The sequence below is a fragment of the Cyprinodon tularosa genome, unplaced genomic scaffold (assembly GCF_016077235.1).
Source record: "Cyprinodon tularosa strain WSP-4 unplaced genomic scaffold, ASM1607723v1 ctg106, whole genome shotgun sequence".
NCBI classification, from domain to species: domain Eukaryota; kingdom Metazoa; phylum Chordata; class Actinopteri; order Cyprinodontiformes; family Cyprinodontidae; genus Cyprinodon; species Cyprinodon tularosa.
The window spans coordinates 2,227,725-2,249,698 of record NW_024037849.1 but is presented as its reverse complement, the minus strand read 5'-3'; the positions used below and the strand labels follow the sequence as shown (position 1 = coordinate 2,249,698).

At 37.1% G+C, this 21,974-nt stretch overlaps 1 protein-coding gene across 1 annotated transcript in view; it reads left to right on the top strand.

Annotated features, from left to right (window-relative positions):
- The window catches only part of LOC119784904 (glypican-1-like), a 53,523-nt gene that overhangs the window by 30,029 nt on the left and 1,520 nt on the right, over window positions 1–21,974 (top strand). The window contains exons 2-9 of the mRNA XM_038287189.1: window positions 9,992–10,150; window positions 11,641–11,858; window positions 12,188–12,361; window positions 13,695–13,860; window positions 14,815–14,945; window positions 18,128–18,265; window positions 19,726–19,856; window positions 21,628–21,803. Coding sequence (XP_038143117.1) covers window positions 9,992–10,150; window positions 11,641–11,858; window positions 12,188–12,361; window positions 13,695–13,860; window positions 14,815–14,945; window positions 18,128–18,265; window positions 19,726–19,856; window positions 21,628–21,803 — 1,293 coding nt within the window. The remainder of the gene's footprint in view (window positions 1–9,991; window positions 10,151–11,640; window positions 11,859–12,187; window positions 12,362–13,694; window positions 13,861–14,814; window positions 14,946–18,127; window positions 18,266–19,725; window positions 19,857–21,627; window positions 21,804–21,974) is intronic.

The following is a 21,974-nucleotide window of genomic DNA, read 5'->3' as shown; positions in this document are numbered from 1 at the left end:
TGAGCTCAGTTTGCAAAGTCAGAGATAAATTATGATGCATTACCTGCAAAAACAAAAAGTTTCTAATATATACACTAGGGCTGAAACAATTAATCAGATTAAACTTGATTAATCAATTATTGAAATAATCGTCAACTAATTTAGTTATTGATTAATCGTTAAATGGAGTGCAGAGAATCTAAAATGTGGCTTTAGCTGAGTGACCCACCTTGAGCAGCAATTATACCATAATTGTAAAAAAAATAAAAATAATTTTGATAAAAATTAAGATAAAAAAAAAATAAACTTTTGTCAATATGTTCTATCCAGAACTCCTTAAGTGAAAAAGGTGACAGGACTTAACAGGGGGTGAGAGACAGTGAAGCAAGCTAAGAATTGTAAGACATTTTTCTACCTCAGTTAATACATTTAAGCTTCTTACATACATCTGGAAATTTGCATTACTTTTTAGGTAAATCAAGTTTGCAAGTATTATTCTCATTTTTTTTCATTTAGCAAATGTTGCAATGATTTTTGGTTTGGTAACAAAGGATGCTCTCAAGAGCTTTTTGCAAGGTCACCTACTAAAAAAACAAAAAGAACAACTCAACAGGGCTTTTCACAAAGAGACATTGTGAGTAATTGTGTTCTCAAAGCATATTTCACATTCTCCTCAGTGGAAAAACTGACAACTCTCAATCCCATTGGATTCAAGATTAAAGTCAGTAACAATAATTTGCCTTGACTTGCAGAGGGAGAAAAGAAAAAAAAATAATTCAGGGAACAAATATCTTTTCTTTACAAAAATATGTTTCACCAGAAGGCTATTTGCAATGTGATTGTTGACATTCCATCTTCGTGTGTTGTTGATGCTTGCACAATGCAACAGCAAACTATAGAAATGTTTAATGCATTTCTAATTAATTTTAAAGTTAAAAAGACAGTTTAATTTCAATTAATGATAAAGTTTTGATCTGAGTATTTCTGAGTAATTTACAGAATTTGAGTTCTGTTTTAGTCGACAAAGTAGGATTTAAATTGGGTGTTTGTAATGTTATACTTTATGTCACCTAACTCTCTGGCCATGATAAGAGTTTTTACTGAATATTAGATCATTTTCTGTCAGCTTGCAGACTGCTGCAAGTTAGCTTTTGTCTGCTCAGCACATTCGGTGGGGATGGCTCACTTGTCAAGACGAGCTCAGGTATGTTGTATCTGCCATGAGGAATGTAAGGAGACAAAGGCTGATGTAGCAGGAGTGAACAATGCCAAGAAGGAGAGTTGGAGCCAGATGCTTTGGACAGAAGGAGAAAATGAAATACAAAGTTTTTTTTGTTTTTTTTACCTGAACACTGTAGAGATCAGGTTTGGCTGTTCAAGATTTGAAGACGTTTGTAGCACATTTGTATTGTCACAGAGAAACATCTTTGTGGGAATTTGTGTTGAAACTGAAGATAGAGATGCACCAAATGTGTCTTATGTCGTTAAATTATCAGCAGAACTTTGCTCATAATCAATAATAAAGTATTTGCTCAGTCATATGCCATCTCAGCTTAACCAGCTAAATAAAACATGTCCCTCCAGCAATAAGCTGACTAATCAGAATTGAATCGAATTTAGCCTTGTACTTTACAGATGTCTGGCTGTGTGGGGTGATGTCAGTTTGGATCCTGTAGCTGCTGCTTGAAGGTTAAATGAGACTGAACATATAAAATAGAGAATTGTGTTTTTAATTGAATAACAATAATATCGTCTTTAAAGAAATTCTTTCAAATGCAGTTGCAACCAGATATTTACATACACATTACAAAAAGCAGTCAGACTTACTAAACCAATTTCTACTTTATGAATGCCAGAAAAATAAGCAATGTGATAAACCAATGCAATCTGTGTATAGAAGCCTTGTTTAGCTGTCCTTGTGTCCCTGGGCATCTGTGGCTAAGATGTAGTTTGTCCCCCTCAGTGGGTGAGAGAGTAAAGCGCTTGGCAGTCCCCTCACCTAAAAAGGTGCTACATAACTACAGGATTTTATTTGGTAGAGTATTTTGATGTAGATTTACAGCTCTCTTCACATCAAAACACAAAAAATATTATTATTATTTTATATTTTGTGCATTTAAATAGACACAGCCTCTACTACTGGAGATAGGCATCAGCCCAACCATGACTCTATCAAGGACTAAGCGGGAGAAAATGGATGGATAACATTTAATTAAAATAGGAAAATCTAAGTTAGATTTTTGTGGCTTTATAGGCTTATGATACCCTCACACATGTATCTTCCTTTCCCAACATCATGGGTGAAGATACAAAAAAAGCATGTATTGGTGAAGGAATATTAGGATATTAGGGAGAGATTGTGGATCTCAGAAATGTTGTTCAGCCTGTTGTCTTTCAAATAGCACGGCAATGTCCACACTAATCATGAATAAGACAAGTTCTGTGTACCAGGTAGAAAGATGTCTTGTTGCGAAATGTGTATGAAGCCCAGAGAAAACAAATGAAAAAGACACTGTGAAGATTTCAGGCTCAGAACAAAAACTTAGCCGAAGTGAGTGGCGTCAGTATCTAAGGCAGGAACCTCTGCCGAAGGAGACAACAGGTTAGTGACCATGTCTTTCTGGAAGAGGAGGATAACAAACATGTGAGTCACTAACCTGGCCTTATAGTTCAGTCCGAGCCAAGAGGGTGAAGATATTTCCAGCCGGCCAGCTGCCAATGCAGCGCAGCGGGTGCCGCACAGAGAGTCCCAGACACTAACTTATTGGTGGTCGAAGGACATGGAAGAGATCAGAACTGTGCATACCAAGGTAGGTAGGATAATCCAGAGGGCGAAGCCAAAACCATTGGCGCTGACATGCCCATTTTATAGAGCCAGGAGTTCAGTGATTCAGTGAGGTGCCGAGGGAGAACCAAGAACAGAGTGGGGTTACAGTTCCAGGTACACAACAAGGGAGATATCTGGCAAGAGTCCGAAGACAGGCCAGGCAAACAGATCAGACGGGAACAGGCAGGCTCAGAGGTTGGCAGGCAGAACAGGTTAGGAACAGATAATTAGAATGCAGGAATTCTAGAATAGGTCTTACCAACGGTTCAAAAGACATTCAGAAGTAACAAGTACTTCAGAAGTAACATCAAATGTAAGATTACAGTTTATAAATGAACTCAAGAACATTTGGGTGAAAAGGAAAGCTAAGAATGCTGCCTCTGAAGTATTGGTGAAAGAAAAATTGTGAAGAAGGTCATATAGTTGTAATGCAATTCAAGTACCAAGGAAATGTATGCATTGTTTTGACTTTTAGGAAAGTAATAACTTTAGAATAAAACTTTTTTTTGCTCATTCTGGCCATTAGTGAATAGAAATAACATTGTTAGTCCAGATGAAAATGTATATTTAGTGACCTACATTGAAAGTAATTGTGTCTTTTTATGCAGTGCATATAGTGTTTGTTAATATGTTGTTTCAACTGTTTGTACTCTATAATTGTGAAATATATTACACAGCCTAAGCCAATTATCTTTATATATAAAATTAAGTAAATGGATTATGGCACTCTGTTCTGAAATTAGTATAAACATTTCAAGCAAGCTTGACAAATTAAAGGCTATTTTTTTAATTAATTCAGAGCCTACTGCTTTTTAAGCTACTTATTTTTTTATTTAACAAGTGTATACTTGAATTTTGTATAGCCTGCAAATCATTCATTTCTTAGGTGCTGTCATCAGTTTACAGTCATCAATGTCTATGATTATGTGTCTTCATGTTGAGAACATTGATGCCTTGTTTCTGACTCAGACAAAGTCTAGTTTAATTGAGGTTAGTCAGTACTTTAAGCATCATAGTTTGTGACCTAGAGTTGACTGCCTCATCATAATAGAAAACTCATTCATTATTAGAAAAATAATTATGTTGTTTCTATTGTAGATGGATGAAACTCCTATTGGAGTTCTCTGCTCCATCATCTCAGGAGGGCCAATGCTCACAGGAGTGTATTGTATCAGGATTGGTCTCTTTTTGTGCAGTCTTATGTGTTAATCCTTCAAGATGCAGACATGACGTTATATATACAGAAGCCAGAGGGCAAACACAGTGTGTGTAACCAAATCACCTCCTGAAACTGATTACACTTGACTCATATCTCCTCTCAATGTGGAGCCTATCATTCTTCCTTTATTGGCAGTCTTTTTCTCCCTGACTTTTTCACGCCTTAGTGTCAATGTTTATGGATGGGCACAGTATCTTGTAAAAGTTTTAATGTTATATTACTTTTCTTTTAAAAAACCAAAACCTAATTGCTTTGTTGTTCTTTTTTTATGGGCCTATGATCAACATTGTTTTTTATTTTTGTTTTTATTATAATTTAATCATACATTTTCAACTGTTTTTAATTGAAGCCTGAGTTGCTCATACACTTCAGCCACAATGGATTTCCTCTGCTTTTTGACCACCACCACAATGTCCGGTTGGTTTGTCATTACCATTCGGTCTGTCTGTATCTGGATGTCCCAAAGCATCTTGGCTTGGTCATTCTCTATCACCTTTGGAGGTGTTTCCCTCTTTGACCTTGGAGTTTCTAGCCCATTCTCTGCAAAGATGGTCGTGTATACTATTCCAGCCACTTGGTTTTAGCACTCCATGTAAGCTTTCTCTGCCAGCATCTTACACTCTGCAGTTCGGTGCTGGATTGTCAAAGGGGCCTCTTTGCACAGTCTGCACCTGGAATCTTTTCTGGTGTGGTAGATCTGGGTCTCTATTGTTCTGGTGATCAGGGCCTGCTCCTGTGCAGCCATGATGAGTGTGTCTGTGCTGTCATTCAGTCCGGATTTGTCTAGCCATTGGTAGAATTTCCTGATATCTGCCACTTTGGTTATGTTTCGGTGGTACATCCGGGTTAAGGCTTTTCCTCCCATGATGGAACTTCTAGCGCCTCATCTCTTGTTCCCCATTGTTTCAGACATTCACTGAACCCATTGTCTGTTGTAGCCTTGTCCTTGATTTACTTATGGATCTCGGATGTTTTATCCTGGATAGTGGCTCTCACACTCACTAGTCATTGGCCTCCTGCCTTACGGCTAGTGCACAGTCTCAGGGTGCTTCTCTACTCTGAATGACATCCCAATGTCTGTGCTGTAGATCTGGGTGGTACGGATCAGTGTGTTGATGTCTCGCTCATTCTTAGTGTACAGCTTAATGTCATCCATGTAGAGGAGGTGACTGATTGTGGCCCTGTTCCTGAGTCAGTATCCATAGCCAGTCTTGTTGATTATTTGGCTGAGGGAGTTCAGACAGTGCATCTCCTTGGTATATGCCACATTTGATGGAGACTTGTGCAAGTGTTTTGCCATTGGCCTCAAGGGTGGTTTTCCACAACCTCATTGAGTTTGCAATAAAGGCTCTTAGAGTCCTGTTGATGTTGTATAGCTCCAAGCATTCAATGATCCAAGTGTGTGGCCGTAGGCTTTCTTGGAGGTGTTTCCCACTTTGACCTTGACCTATATATATATTCATACCTCTGTGCCGTTCAAGGGCTAGGGAAAGCGCTTCCAGCTGAAGGCTACGCTACGTAGCAACCAAGACCCTCCGGAGAAGTCTGTGCTTCCAGCGATTCCAACAGAGTTGGACATAGTGTGTCCTGAACCGTGGCTGTCTGAGATGGAGATACGGAGCAGCACAGAGGAGCTGCTACAGGCTACGAGATAACCACTGTAGCTAAAATGGGAAACATCCCGTGCAACTGTGAGTTTAACCCATTGCAAATCGCCTTATTGTTGCATCGGATTGATCCAGATCTCTTTGAGTTGCTGTTGGATGAACGGACTAGACTGAAGACAGGTCTGCAAAAGACTGGATTAAGCTGAAAGCCTTCACTCCACCAAACATAAAGAGTAACTTCAAACTTCCCCCTCTTTTCCTCCTCCTTTTCCCCTCCATGCTTAACAAGTGCTCTGCTTGGATGAACTAGATAGAATAGTTGTGTTGGTGTTTTTAATTGAAATAGGCTTTCTGATTCAACTGCTGATGGTTTTAAAGGTTTAACTGAATGCTAATGCTCACTTCATAGACTGAACAAGTCACTTATTACTGAAGCTAGCTGCTACATCGTGAGCTAACACTCTCTTTGTTTCAGTTGGGCTCGACCAGAACCAGAACCCCTGGGGCCAGCTAACCTAACGGGTTTTTCTGGCTCATAGTAGTTTAAAGGTACACTATGCAACCGGTGTTGATTTTCCAGCGAGGCTCCCCCCAGAGGGCGAAAGTAAAAGTGCACTGTCGTAAATATGCACAGCTGTTCTCCTGGTTTCTCCGTCAAGCCAGGTGTGGTTGTTTCGAGCTTAGCAGACAGGCGAACGCAACGAATGCACACACTGGACGCAGCTGGCGCGACAGAAGCACCGAGTTTACATGCAAAGTCAATGGTTGACGCGCGTCAAGGCGCAGCAAAAGGTCCCGCGGCGCGTTTTGAGCAGCAGGCGCAGGGCGTCTGAGCAGCTGAAGCAGCGCGTCGGGCGCGTTTAATGCTACGTTCGCTTTTATTATCCTGCTGCCTGCAGTTTGGATTATTTAGATGAAAAACACCTACCAGCTGCCGCGGTGAACCGCGAGGAGGCGACCCGGCCAGAGGCTGCTGATGAAGGGATTCCTACTGTCGGCGCACCGCCGGTATGTGGGGGTCTGAGCGGCTCCGACAGAAAAAATACTGGAAGGCAGGATTATAATCTGAATTAACTGACTGCACTGATTACGTTTTCAGGTGTATTTTCTCACTTAAAAACATATTAAAACTACTTTATTCCCACTGGTCACAGCAATTATAGTTGCAAGGCAGAGAAAGGATAGTGAAGCTCCACCCAACGCGCGTCAGACACACTTTTGCACCGCGCAGCCAGAGCAGCAAAGCTGCTTCAGCCGCGCGTCAGAACTAACTGGTACAAGCAGTAAAAATGAAGCAGCAGACGCGATTTTGCTGCTTTTGCTGCGTCCGGTGAAAGCAGCGCTGCACAAAGATCACCACTGTGCTAGCAACGAGCATGCTTTTAACTGGGGGCGTGTAGCAGCTCTCGCCGTAAAGCAAGACCGACTCTCGCGAGACTTCTGAGCCTGTGGGTGCGGGTCGGTGCTCCTGCAATTGCAAGTGCGGTATTTCCCCCACAGACCACCAGGGCGGCCGAGAATACCTTTGTTCAACCTGAAATGACTCATATAATCATCCAAAACGTTATGGAACACACTAATTAACTGAAAAATTTTGCATAGTGTGACTTTAATGCATTCCATTAATCCATTCCATCCATCAATTTTCCTACCATAAACTGAATGAAACTTGACTGTTTTGACTGCAGTTAACATCTATGTGTCAGGGTTTATTTAAATTGTATCTGCTGCTATGATAAAGAACACTTTACAATGCATTAAGCCTAAACTTTAAACGGACTCTTGAACCGCATACATCGTATTTGAACCCGTGGTCTTTTGTGTTCATTTTACATAGTGAAAGATTTATCACATTGGCAGGATTCACTCTTCGCATCCGAATGAACAGAGACACATTTATTTGGTTGGTGGATAATAACTTTGCTGATAGCCATAGCCTAAATTACTAAATAGTTGAAAGTCAACTGGATTATTAACAGCCAGATTCAGGAGTCCAACCTTTTAAGTAAAGGGGCTAAAACCCTGATCAGTAAGCAAATTACAGATATAATCATTCAACTGATAATAAATAACTAGTTTTACCCTTGATTTGAATTACCTATTAATCAACTATAACTTCCAGTTCTAGTTATCTAATATATTCATAATCTTCTGGTGAACTTTCACAACAAATTTATCGAAAGTAAAACTTTCAGTGTTTTGGCCCTTCTGACTTGGAGTCAAAAATGTTCCCTCTGGTGATTTTAGTGGATATTTAAATGTTGACCCTTCCAATGTTGTAAAATGTTGGTCATGACTTAAACAAACAACTTAAAAGTAATTTTGTATTGCAAACACACTTAAAAGATACCTTAAAAAGAGATGTGTGTTGAAACAAGATGCTATATAAAGTGCTGCTTCCTGATATTTAGCTGTTGCTGTTGATTTCTGTCCCTGTTATCACATTCCGCACACAAACCACCAAGTACCAGTGAAGGATTCATGGAGTGGCTATGATGAAGGCCTCTTCTCTTTTGATCAACTTACTCCAAAGGAAAAATCTTTGCCCTTCAACCTGAATACACACCCACGCATGTACATACACACTGTCACGCTTGCAGCCACCAGCACTGGACCTGTTAGGAGGGTGGAGAGCAGTGAACCACACAGCTTAAGGGGAACTTACTCACCCTTAGCCTTCTTAGACGTAGGCTCACGGACACACACTCAGAGAAAAATCTGGAGAACTGTCGTCTGTCATCAGACTAATGTTGCATACACGTCTGTAGGCTATTTGAAGCGTGCTCAAATAAATCTCCATGAACAAAAAAGATATGCATTTCAATTTGTCTTGCAGTCTTAAGAATATCCATAAAACACACAGAAATGCCAAAGGCAAGACATTTTACAGTCTGGAGTCTATAAATCTATACCCTTCATTAAAATAAATCTTGACTTGAGGAGGAAAAAAGGATTTTGTCATATGTTTCCAAAGCAGAGTTTCTGGCTTGGACTCAGGAGAACCAAATAATAAGATGGTAAATTTGGTCAATTTTGAGGACTTTTTGCATTATATAATTATTGAAGAGCTAGTGAAGGAAAGAATTTTTTGCACATCTGTTTGCACATCTTAACATCAGTCTTTGTAGATCACCCTCAACACGCCCATTTTTTGCATGTGCAAAAAAAAAAAAAAAAGAAATGCAATTCAGCACCTCTTATTTAGAATCTTTGAAGATTGGGCCCATAGTATAGTGGGACTTGACAGATGGAACAATACTGCCTATTTATAAACGACTATCTGCAATGCTATTAGAACTGATACCATGAAGGTTTTAGTTTGATGCTGTAGTATGGCTGGAACTAAAATGGATAGAATTTTAAAAAGGCTTTTCTCTGAGTGACATAACCTTATTTTTTTTTAAATTGTCTTTATAGTTGGTCATGATACCACACACTTTAACACGATTACATGGACATTTAGATTAAGAAACTGAAATGAATGCCACTGTCTCTTCCATACTTCTGACAATAAATATTTTGAGCTTTTTCTTTCTTATATACTAAAAATTGACATTAACCAAGTATAAAACGTAAAGTAAAAGAATATAAAAGCAGTCTCCATGTTGTTAATCATTAAGAAACCATTAGAAGTATGACTGATTGTTTCATTAGTGATTTTCTCTTTGTTTCTTTTTTGTCATCCCCACAGAATAATTTAGCTTAGCCCCATTTAGACTACTGATGCAAAATTGCCTTATTTTTCTTAATGAAGCCCAAATGCACATATATTACTTAGCAGAGACTGAATTAAGAGCACTTTGCCACCATTTACTAAGCGTTGAGAGTTGCACAATAGACCAGAATTGACTGCACAGAAACCTATGTTGTACTTCGGTTTAAATTCACTGTTTAGAAACAGCAGCATCAAAAAGACAACCTACATATACCTTAACCGTGAAATGTGTTCATCTGCTATTCTGCAGAAATATGCCTAAATTTGCTTCTCGTAACTCGTACTAGATGTGCCAAATTTCAACAACATTCAACTATCTGTTTAACAACAATTACATATTTTTTGAGAAATGTACAGTTAAACAGAGAGGGGTTAAATAAGATTTTTTACTCACATTTCTTATGTGAAAATATGCTACAAAGAGAACCTAATAATATTAACCTTTAAGGTTCTTTAGCCATCCTAAGATGGACAACTGAGGATGTTGCTCTATGTTTGACTTTAGCTATTGATTTATATTTAAGATGTATATTCAGGGCTAAATTGGCTGCAGTTTATACTAAATGTTGAATCACTGATATATTTAGTTATTGGCTCATATAAATTGATAATAAATTGACATAATTGTTTCTTTTTCTTTACAGGTGAACATCTCAGGATGTGTCCTCAGGGTCCAACTTGCTGCACTAGCTCCATGGAGGAAAACCTGGCCAGTCTGAGCACCCAAGAGACCGAGGGACTGATCAGAGAGGCCGGCAGGTCCCTGCAGGCTTCTTTCAACTCTCTCCACAGGAGCTTTGACAGTAAGTAGGGTTTTGGTGTGTGAGTGCATACAAGGCGCTCATTACTGCCAGAGCTCAATAACAAACCTTCAGAAGCGCACCCAGAGGAGCTTGACATTTGTATGTTGCGTATTTGAAAAGTTGTGTTTGGCTGCGCTCAGCGGTCAATACTGCAGCTTTAGTAACGCCGTTGAATGTGTATGTGTCAATGAATGCAGGTTTGTGTGTCCTGGGCGACACGAAGACCCCTGCCTGGGTGCTATAATGAGAGCAGAGTCAGCCAGACACAATGAAATGCGATAAGCCGATCCACTGATCTTTAGGGATACACACACACATACACACACACATACACAACAGAAAAAAAAGGGTTGTCCCTTGAGGCAGCAGCTAGTTCAGCTAATGAGCTGTTGACCCACCGAGGAGCCAAGCCTGCAGATCACTGAATATCAGAGACAGTGGGGGTAGAAAGGGAGGGCACTGAGAGTGCCACCCTAACCAAAGAGGAAACAGACAAGCGCAGCAAGTGAGAACTCATCATCAGTAATAAAAGGAAGCAGTGAGTTTTAACGCCAAAACAAATACAGAGAGTGGGCTAGAGGAGCAGGAAGTGAGAGAAAGACATTAATATCAGTCTATGGCATAGGGCCACCGTACTTGAAGTAATGTGCCTGTCCATCTGGTTGTGGTTACAGCAGCCTGGCAGTGGACCACATTTACTGCAGAGACAGCTCTGTGGTTCCCCAATTCTCTCCGTTTTCACCTCTCTGTCACTTTATATCAATCCAGCAGAAGTGAAGTTTTTAAAGGAACCGCTGCCAAAATCTCTACAGGGACTTAAGGCAAAAAACATTCTAAGTAAAAAGTCAAGTTTCAATGAACGCAGTGAATGAATGTTATTGTTTATCAGTAATAAAGCAGATGTCTTCTGTGTGATAGAGTTATACAGGACTGGACTATGTGATTGTGTAGTAATGAAATGCAGCTGACTGATCTTTAATGAATTTGACAGTACTGAATGAGAGAGCTGCATCATACCACATGAACTGTTTCAGATTTGTATTCAGGAAACCGTCTGAACATCTCACCGCTACACAGAGGAGTGGGGCAAAGCCTCTTCAGAGAATGATAATAAAAAAAAGATGAAAATCGGTTATGCATTGTTTGTGTGGTTGACATATTTTTTATTTTAATCTAATTAACATAAATAGTGGTGTCTTTCCTGCTTATTGGCATAAGGATCCAGTTGTTTTTGGACTAAGCTTACAAAATTCTTGTGTGTCCACTACTAAATAAAAAAGTATCAAGGTTTAACTCTTATTGTGTTCCTGAAAAAAGCTAAAAATAAAGTGCCTATACATAAAATTTAAAAAGCTAAAAAAAAAAATGTTAATTGTACTGTCCTTAAAAACCTGGGTTTTAACTTTTCTTCATGCAAGCTTACACAGACATGCTCCTGTATGTGAACTGTTACTCCCACATAAATATCTCACCTCCCTCCTCTTTTCTAGACTATTTCACAGAGCTACATGGTCAATCTGAGCGCTCACTGCAGGAGGTGCTGTCCCCCCTCGGCTCCTTGTACTCCCAGAACAGCCCTCTGTTTGCAGAGCTCTACAGCGACCTGCGTCAGTACTATCGGGGCGTCGCCCTCAACCTGGACGAGAACCTGTCTGACTTTTGGTCCCAGCTGCTGGAGCGGACCTTCAAAGCATCTGCTTCCACAGATGTAAGTAAAAAGATACAAAGAGGAGAAGAAATAAAGTCCTTTAAAAGTGAAACTTTTGCAGGAGTTTGAATTGATGATAGCCATATATGATAATTAAATTAGTATAATAAAAATTAACTGCATTTAACCAAAATAAATTGAAATTTAGTAGACATGGACTGAATTAGCAACTGAAAAGGGAATTAGAAATTTAGAGCAGGTGTTAAATCAGCATAAATGTTTTGCAAATTAGACCAGAATCTGGTGAAAATATCACTAGAGGAACTTCACTCTTAAATTCAATCGAGAAACAAATGTTGCTGTTTGCGGCTCATCTTTCTGTATGACAGGTCAGCCTGTCAGAGGACTACCTAGAGTGTGTTGCTAAGCAGCAGGAGACGCTCCGGCCCTTTGGAGACATCCCCCGAGACATGAAAACGAAGGTGATCCGGTCTTTTGTCACTGCCAGGTCATTCGTCCAAGGGCTGTTAGTCAGCGCGGATGTGGTCAATAAGGTTTCACAGGTGAGTCTGTGTACTTGTGTTTCCATCTGCTCAAGGACTCATCATTAGACCCTCCCTTCCTTTTAAAGACAAACATGAAAACCCTTTCTCATAAATGATTCATTTCTAGGCTTGAGCAAGACGTTATGGTTCGCATTCTGATAACTGTGCCAGCGCCAAATTCCCGCTGAACTATTGATAATATGGCTGTTTGTGTGAGAGCTTCTCTAATGTCTGCTGGGCTGATTCCCAGGAAAACAGATGTGGTGGCTGCTGTCACACCCTAACTGTGAGAGAAAAATCCTCCACCCTGCAGATGAGAAACAAAAATACCATCGAAAACAAACAATCAGACTCTACCATGAGAGCAAAGCTGTCTTAGAGGGGTGACAAGATTGATGTCATTATTTATGCAAGGAGTTATTTTTTTAAGATCTTAGTGGAGATTTATCACAAACTGCCACATGTGCTTTTCTTATTTTTTTTTTTCTTCTAGTCAAAAAGCAATGTCTGGAAACAATCCTTTATCTTAATTAAAGGTTTTTAGATGATATTTTATTTAAATATGAGACATGTGGTTTCATTATAACATTAAGGCCGAGATTACAGTGTCGTGGCTAAGGAGGATTTTTTTTGCTATCATTAGATAAATGTAAAAAAAAAAACAATATAAATTCTCCACTTACATTTTTGTTCCCAGCCTTTATGTGAAGCACTAAGGTTTGCAGAATATTGTTGTTTATTTCCAAATATTTGAATATGAATGATGGCACACATTCTTGGCAATTGCTGAAGCTTTGTAATGCATTACAGTGCACATCCAGCCTACATACTTGGCTGTCTTTGTGACTGCACTCTTAAAATAACTCAAAACTCATGACCCCCTAAGTGTAATGCCACATTAACCATATTAAACAAAGAGCCCCTTTGGATCATGAGAGTCTGATTAAAGGATAAGACTTAGCAAAGGTAGAGGCTCTTAAACTTTTATATATGCAGAGTATGACACATAAGATTTCTGTATATGATCCAGTTTTTCATCCATTTTTTTCCTCCTGGATGAGCTCTTTAGTAGGTAGTATAGTGTCAGAGGCCGGGAGTTAAATAGACTGAATGATTTTAATAGTGGATCTCGTTTGTGCTGTTATGTGTTTTCTAATAGGGTAGTGGCAAAGCTTTGGCTGGCAAAGCCTCCTTGTTCAGACAGTGATGTGTAAATGCTTCCCTCTATTGACATGTTTCAGCACTGTAGAGTTAACCATTGGCAACAATGTAGAAATTACATCCTGAACTGCCTTATCACATGTGAGATACAAATAAACATCCTTCCTTTCTCCAATAAAACTGATTCCAGGTGGCTTTTGCCGAGGAGTGCTCAAAAGCTTTAATGAAGCTTGTTTACTGTCCTCACTGCCGTGGCTTTGGCTCCGTTAAACCCTGCTCCAACTACTGCTCAAATGTCATGAAGGGCTGCCTGGCCAACCAAGCCGACCTGGATCCAGTGTGGCAGGAGCTCATAGGTATATCAGCCAATTTCAAAGTTATCCATTATATATATATATATATATATATATATATATATATATATATATATATATATATATATATATATATATATATATATATATATATATATATATATATATATATATATATATATATATATATATATATATATATATTTATTTTGTGCTGCTCTGCTAAAGAGTGTGGTAGAGATTTTTCATACATTTATTTCTATTAGCTACTAATATAATGTACAGTAATAATAAAAATTCAGTACCAAGTTAATTTATGATTTCATTAAAAATCATCAACTCATATATTGTTAAGTTACCGGAAATAAAGTACAAACCTTTCAAAAACATTTCATTCTGTTGATTCCCATGTGCATAGCTAAGAAAACAGTAAAACAGTTATTTTTGACTGATAATAAATATGTTAAAAAGAATAATACAATTAGTTTATGCAAAAATTCCTGGTCTTCTGGAAGCAGTTTTGTGTTTTCTTAGTATTTCAAATTGGTGTATTTTTCCCCCCAGTTAGCTCTGTTTTATGAATTGATATAAAAATGCAAACGCAAGTAATTTGCCACAATTGTTTGTTTCACTTAACTTTACAGTAATATTCTTGAGCGCTTAACGGTGGACCAAATGATGACATAAAGTTCTTAAGATCATATTTATCATAAGTAATATTGAATGTCCTGACTTTTAGCTGCAGGTGATAATTATAAAAATGAACAGAAATAAGCAAATATATGTTTTCAGTCTGTGTGTAACGGATTTTTCTCATATTCTATTGTAGTTTCTGAAACTCATAAACTTGACAAAGATATTCTACTTAATTTCAATGTACCTCTCTATTCATTTTTGAGGAATATTATCACTTTCTTTGATTTCTATCAAACCATAGAAAGAATTGTATCCATGCATTCGTGAAGCTGAGGTGTCTGTCTTTACTCCTCTGTTCAGATACAATGATCCAGGTAGCATCCAGTTTCAGCACAGAACCCAGTCTGGATGTGGTTCTTTCTTCCATCCCAGTGCAAATTTATGAAGCTGTGCACTACCTACAAGAAAACATGGAAACATTTACAGCTAAAGTAAGATATGTTTTCTTTTAAATGAATTGATTTGATGAATTTGTTTCTAATGTTTGTATATATCTGGAGCATGTAACACAAGTAATTTCCCTCTAGGATTATTAAAGTATGTCTGATTCTGATGTAATGATGTTCTTAAGTAGCAATCACAATCAAGATAACGCATTAAGGTTGAAATACAGTGCCTTGTCACATTTTAGGGTTTCAAACTTGAAGATATAAAATAGTATTCTTTGTGAAGAATCAACAGCAATTGGGACACATTCATGAAGTGGAACAGAATTTATTGGATATTTCAAACTTTAAAAAAAATATATATAAGAAACTAAAGAGTGGGGCATGCAAGATGAATCGGCCCCTTTAACTTTCAGTGTAGCAAACTCTCTCCAGAATAATCCAAGGTTGACCTAAATGACTAACGATGATACATAAAATCCACCTGTGGGTAATCAAGTAATCAATATAAATGCATCTGCTCTGGGATAGTCTGTGATTTGTTTAAATCACAAAAAACATCATGAAAAACAAGGAACACACCAGGCAGGTCTGAATTACTGTAGTGGGGAAGTTTCAAGCCAGATTTGGATTAAAAAAAAGATTTCCCAAGCTTTAAACATCCCAGGAGCTCTCTACATGCAAAAATATTGAAATGGAAAGAGCATCAGACAACTATGAAGACCTCTTAACTTTCAGCTCATACAAAGAAAAGACAGATCAGAGATGCAGTCAGAGGCCTACGATCACTCTGGAGGAACTGCAGAGATCTACAGTTGAGGGCGAGACTCAATCCTTAACTGGGGTTACTCATCCCCCCTAGTGGTCCTTAAGTGCATTGCAAGAGGTACATGAAAATATTTTCTCAGGTAGTAAAATAGAATAGGGGTGGGATCTTTTTTTTCTTTGTGAGGACCAAATTGAAAAATAAAACAAGCTTTTATCATGCAAAATTAAAATTTTCACCTTCAGCTTTGACACACATCCAAACCAAGCAGAGGAACAGACTGGATGTAGAGAACATCCTTGTATCAGCTGTTTTTCCACACTGAGCTATCAGAGCTCATCAAAACAGCACAGATGTCTTGATGAAAACCAATAAAACTAATGAAGTCAGTCTGGCTATAATTTTTGTCCTCTATTTTTTTCGCAATTCATTGTGTTTAAATGTGATTATAAGGGAGTTACTCAGAGGAGTTTTATAAATACAGGTCTAAAATATGATTTTATGTTGTATTTATTCGATTCCTTACTAACATCCAGGCAAAAATATTTGTTTTGTTTTTTATTAGATGGGAAGCCTATGTGTTAAATGCTCTGTTTTTTGTTTTTTATTTTATTTTATAATCAGTTATTCTATGTTCCTCTTTTGGACATTCATGAATAATTTTGACTGAGAGGGGTACTCATGGTAAGACAAAATACCCAAAGTGGTACACGTGTTAAAAAACATCTGGAAAGACTGGTATAGTGTATAAATCTTGCTTTTATGGAAAAAGCCATTTCTTAAAGACATCCGTAAAAAGTCTTGTTCAAGGTTTGCCATAACTCACCTGAGAGACATAGCAAACATGGAAGAAGTTACCCTAGTCAGATGAAACCAAAATGGAACTTTTTGGCAACAATGCAAAACATGTCTGCCATAAAAGCTACACAGCTTATCACCATGAACAAACCATCCCCACTGTCAAACACAGTTGTGGCAGCATCATGGTTTGGACCTGCTTTTCTTTAGCAGGGACGGGGAAGATACAGGACCATTCTGGAAGAAAAGAGTCTGCAAAAGACCTGAGACTGGGATGGAGATTTATCTTCCAATAAGACAATAATCCAAAACGTAAAGCAAAATCTACAGTGAAATGGTTCAAAAATAAACATATCCAGGTGTTGAAATGGCCAAGTCAAAGTCCAGACCTGAATCGACTCAAGAATCAGTGGAAAGAACTGATAACTGCTGTTCACAAATGTTGTCCATCCCGCATGGAGCTCTAACTGTTTTGCAAGGAAGAATGGGCGCAAATGTCACACTGCTGATGTGCAAAACTGATTCATAAACCCAAAATGACTTGAAGCTATAATCACAGCAAAAGGTGGAGCTAGTATTTACTCAAGGGGGCTGAATAATTTTGCACACCCAATTTTTCAGTTTTACTTCCAAAAAAAAGTTTTTAATATTGGATAAATATTAAAAACTTTTTGAAAAATATTTATCTAATATTAAAAACGTTTAATATAACACAAATATATATAAAAAAGTTTTTAATATTGGATAAATATTAAAAACTTTTTGAAAAATATTTATCTAATATTAAAAATGTTTAATATAACACAAATATATAAAACAAGTTTTTAATATTGGATAAATATTAAAAACTTTTTGAAAAATATTTATCTAATATTAAAAATGTTTAATATAACACAAATATATAAAAAACGTTTTTAATATTAGATAAATTTCATTCCAATTGGTGATTGTGCCCCACTTGTTGATTCTTCACAAAACACAGCAAGTTTTTATCTTTATGTTTGAAGCGTGAAATGTGGTAAAAGGTCAATTAGTTAAAGCGGGCCGAATGCTTTCACAAGGCCCTGTACAGTTTATTGTGGTGTTGCTGGTCACTTTACATATTCTATAAAAATCTCTGACTCATGTTAGATTTATTATAGCCCTTTAAAAGCTATAGACCTTTAAGTGTTCTATGGTAATGATAATTGGAATAAAACCTTTGCATGAGAGGGTATAAATATATGCAGTGTAAAGGGAGCATAATAACTATTTGAAAAGTTAACCAGTGGCGACATCTAGTGGACTATTTTTTTTAATCAACTTAATAGTTAATGCTTTTTTGGCTTGTCTCCACAATTTTCTATCTATGTAATTAAAAATGTCATTTAATACATGAAATCCTGAGGCCTTCTGTGAAAAGCCAAGAATAAAAAAAAAAATTCAGGAAAAGAAGAGAAACTGGTTTTTTTTTTGCCCATCTATACAAAACAATAAAGCATGTTGGTACACTCTATAAACTAAGTAAATAATGCAGATTTGTCTATAGCTACTTATGTTATGATAAAAAGGTGACATGACTGGATGACAGATGAATTGAGGGTGCGTAATTTGGGAGGAACAGTGTGAAACCTTGTGCTTTGTCTACATTTCACCTATATTTGTATCTATGGGTGTTTTTTAGGTGTTTCAAACATGTGGAACTCCAAGTGAACCAGGAACCGGTAGTCCAGCTGTCCACGAGCAGAAGAAGAAGAGTAGCTCACTGACCGCGTCTCAAAATAAACCCAACCTAACAGTTGGACTCAGACTGGAAATGCAGGTGTGCTTTGCTATATACGTAGTATTTTAAACTCGCAGGTTTTCTGTAGAATTTTGTTCTGGGGAAGGATAGATTTTCGTTAGTCTGTAAGCCTCCCTTTTTTATGTGGGCATTTTTTACATCATAACCGAGTAGAAGAAGCCAGTGTGACTTATTTTCCCCAGTTCACTAGCAGAAGCCACCAGATTTTATTTTAAAAGAATACATGATGCAGTAAGGTTGAAAGTAGAAATGCTTTTGTTTTTTGTTTTTATGGAAGACCGATTACTATAACTATTCTATTGCGGTTTCATTTGTTCAAAGCAAGAGTTTTAGTTTAAGTCCAAATATAATGTAACAAAATCTACACAGGTAGGTCTGTGGTTATATGACACAAAGACAGTATTATATGTTGACTTGGTGACTCCAATATGTCCATTGTGCTTCAGTTTAATTCACTCCAACAACTACCTTTGGAAAGCATTTAACCTGCATTACCATCCTGCTCCTTATTCTACTTTGTGTTATTAAATGTATAAGTTGATTGGGTTTTAGTATTACCATTTGGGTGAGTTAGAAATCCCTATGAGCTGTCAACACTATACTTATCATTTACTGTGTGAGTGACAGCTAATAAACATGAATAAAATGTCAACTTTAAACATGTAAAGATCTCAGCACATCTCCTTGATATTGTGCTCTGAATAATGCACACATTTTAGGCTCTAAGCTAACTTTAATTCTAGTCTTGTGTATTACATCAATATTACAAGTAAGAATTAAGTTCTCCTATTAAACAAGCTGGAGCACTGTTTTATGTGCTATAATGTGAATCCATAATGGCAGGTTGGATAAAAATAAAATAAAATAAAAATTCTAAATGCTAAGCATTAATTTCTTCATTGAGCTAGAAAAACTGTATCAGTGCATCTGTTGCATCCTAACTGGTAGTTTTCTTTTGTGTGGTATAATATAAAATATCTGTTTTAATGAAAAGTTGATTGAACTGTGAAAAAGAACTAAAACAAAAAGGAATTAAAAAGAAAAAAAAAAAGAAAAAGCATGTTTCGTTTTGGTGCCGTCATTGGAAAATTACAATAGTCATCTTAATTAGACTTTATGGAAATTTAGAATTTGATTCAAAGAAAATATGTTTGAATAGTGTTAGGTCTTATAATTAAAGATAATTTGCATCTACTTGATACAGAAACGCTTTTATCAGCAGGTCTTTTAGGAACATGAAAAAATGAAATCCATTGAAGTTTTTTTTTCTTGTGCATTAATTTGCACTTTTGCTTTGTCTTTTGGCTAAAATGTGAAAAGAAACATAAAACAATTCTTAAAAACAAAAAAAAATTGATCGGATCTGTTGGTACTGCTGGAAACAAATGTACTGATATTATCAGCTATTTGGATTAGTCTGGGTTCTGCGTGTAGTCCTCTGAGAAATGATGAAAGTTGGGTCTCTTTATATGAACCAGGTGACGGATCTTTCCAATAAACTGAGGGAGATGCGTCAATACTGGATCCAGCTCCCTGTAGCACTTTGCAGCAAACTGTCAGCTGGGAGTACCAGTCAGGACAACTGCTGGAATGGCATTACCAAAGCCAGGTGAGAATGAATCCAAATAATAAGGTGAATAAATTACTCCTCGTTAAGTTTTAACCAGGGGTAAAAAAATAACCAGAATTCTTAAACTAATCTGGAGTAATAATTTGCCTTGTTTAATTTAAAGCACATGAATAGTTTTCCATTTTTCAGTTTAGTGCATTTACCTTGGAATTTATAAAGTTGTTTGTTGTTTCAGAACAATAGTCACTTAGTAACTTAATTGCTGTGAGAAATTGTGTTGATGGTCTTTTACATGATCTTTGATGGTGTCTGATTAGTTCCTAAATGCAACAAGCAATTTTTAAGTGGAAGTGACAAGATTTTTTTTTTTACAAAAATGCTCTTTGTGAATCTTTCATTTTTTGCCTTTAAAATCATAAGTGGAGTCTGGAATAAAGAAAAAATCCTGTGATCTAAGACTTTAATAATGAAAGTTGCAACACTTACAAAAAAACAGAAAAATTTTCATTCCAGCAAGGAAGCTTTCTTAAAAAAACAAGTGCTCTGAAGGAGAGAAACTAAATCGGAAAGGAGAAATTTTTTTTTTTGGTGAAGTCCGGATGCATGCCAGAGTTTCTTGGAGAAACAATTTATCACAATTGCACACAAACAGGTAACATCCAAGGGTTTTGAAAAGCAATTTGTTGCATATACAGAGCCATGGAGCGGAGGCATTGAAAGCCATGCGGGCGTGTGGCCCTGAGCAGATCTAATCCTTCCTCAATCCATGGGTAAATGGATTACAGAGCTATGTGATGCTGTGTTGATATGTGCATTATTCACCTAAACACAACCCTTCGTCTTCAAAGACGTTGGATTACAGCCAAGTGATCTGATTTATCCTTGAATGACATGGAAAACACATGAATATAAAAGGTGTTTTTGTGTCTGAATAATGTGACCGACCATGAAATATCGATGAATCACTGACTCAGTGTGACAGTTTAAGGATATATGAATTTTCCTGTTTAGGGATGGACATCACCATCTAGTGGATTGCAAGATAAGTTTTTTTTTTTTATACTCAGGCATCAGAGTGAGAGAACCTAATTATGTTATTAAAACTAAAACATAGATTTAGAGGTGATTGCCTTTTGTCAAGTTTAAAATATTACAGAAATTGCTGCAGAATGGTTTTTCACATTCTGCTAAAAAATGTTTCATGTGACCTACTTTTGAAAACCCCTCCCCCACAACAGTCTTTATCTGCTATTCACTGCTGAAAATTACAGTATGGCTTTGCTGATTGTTCTTTCAGTTATTTAAAACCAGCTGCATTTCTTGCAATTCTTTTTTTTTTTTTTTACAATGACAGACCAGGCCTACAATTACTGTACTTTACTAGAACTATTTTCACATTTAAAAAAATGCTAGAGAGAAGAAAGCAAACAAATATTTAAGAAATAAATTTTAGTTTAACAAAAATTTTTATTATGGAGAGCCAGTGAATGGATATAGTACCTACCTCTCAATACTACAGAAGTAGAAGGATGGTTGTGTGTATTTGTTGCTGCATTTTACCTTAACCAGAAATAGTTGCAGATTGCAGATTTACCTACAAATGTAATTTAAACCTTTTTAGATGTATTTAGACTGACAGTTTTTTGTAACCAAGTCAAAATTACATGATGTTACATATGTTTTATCAGTCTCTCATACAGTCTTCTAAAATGTACAGCAATCTCTTATCAAATCTGAATGCTTGTTTGGTTTTACGTTTCAGGTGATGTGGAAGTAATATACTACTCTAACTGTTCTCTGTTCCAATCAGGTACCTTCCAGGGGTGATGGGTGATGGTCTGGCTAATCAGATCAACAACCCAGAAGTCGAACTTGACATCACAAAGCCAATTATGAAAATCCGGCAGCAGATCATGCAACTCAAAATAATGAGCAACAGGCTAAAAGATGCACTGGAAGGCAACGATGTGGACTTTCAGGATGCAAGTGAGCCCCTACGCCCCTACTTTTCATATTCCTAACATTTGGTTTTTTACCATACTTTTGATGTTTTTTACTATTGAGTACATTTATTTTAGAGTATTTCCACCATCAAAAGTGATAATTCTAAGAATACATAAAAAAATAAGAAACAACGTATACATATTCAGAATTATA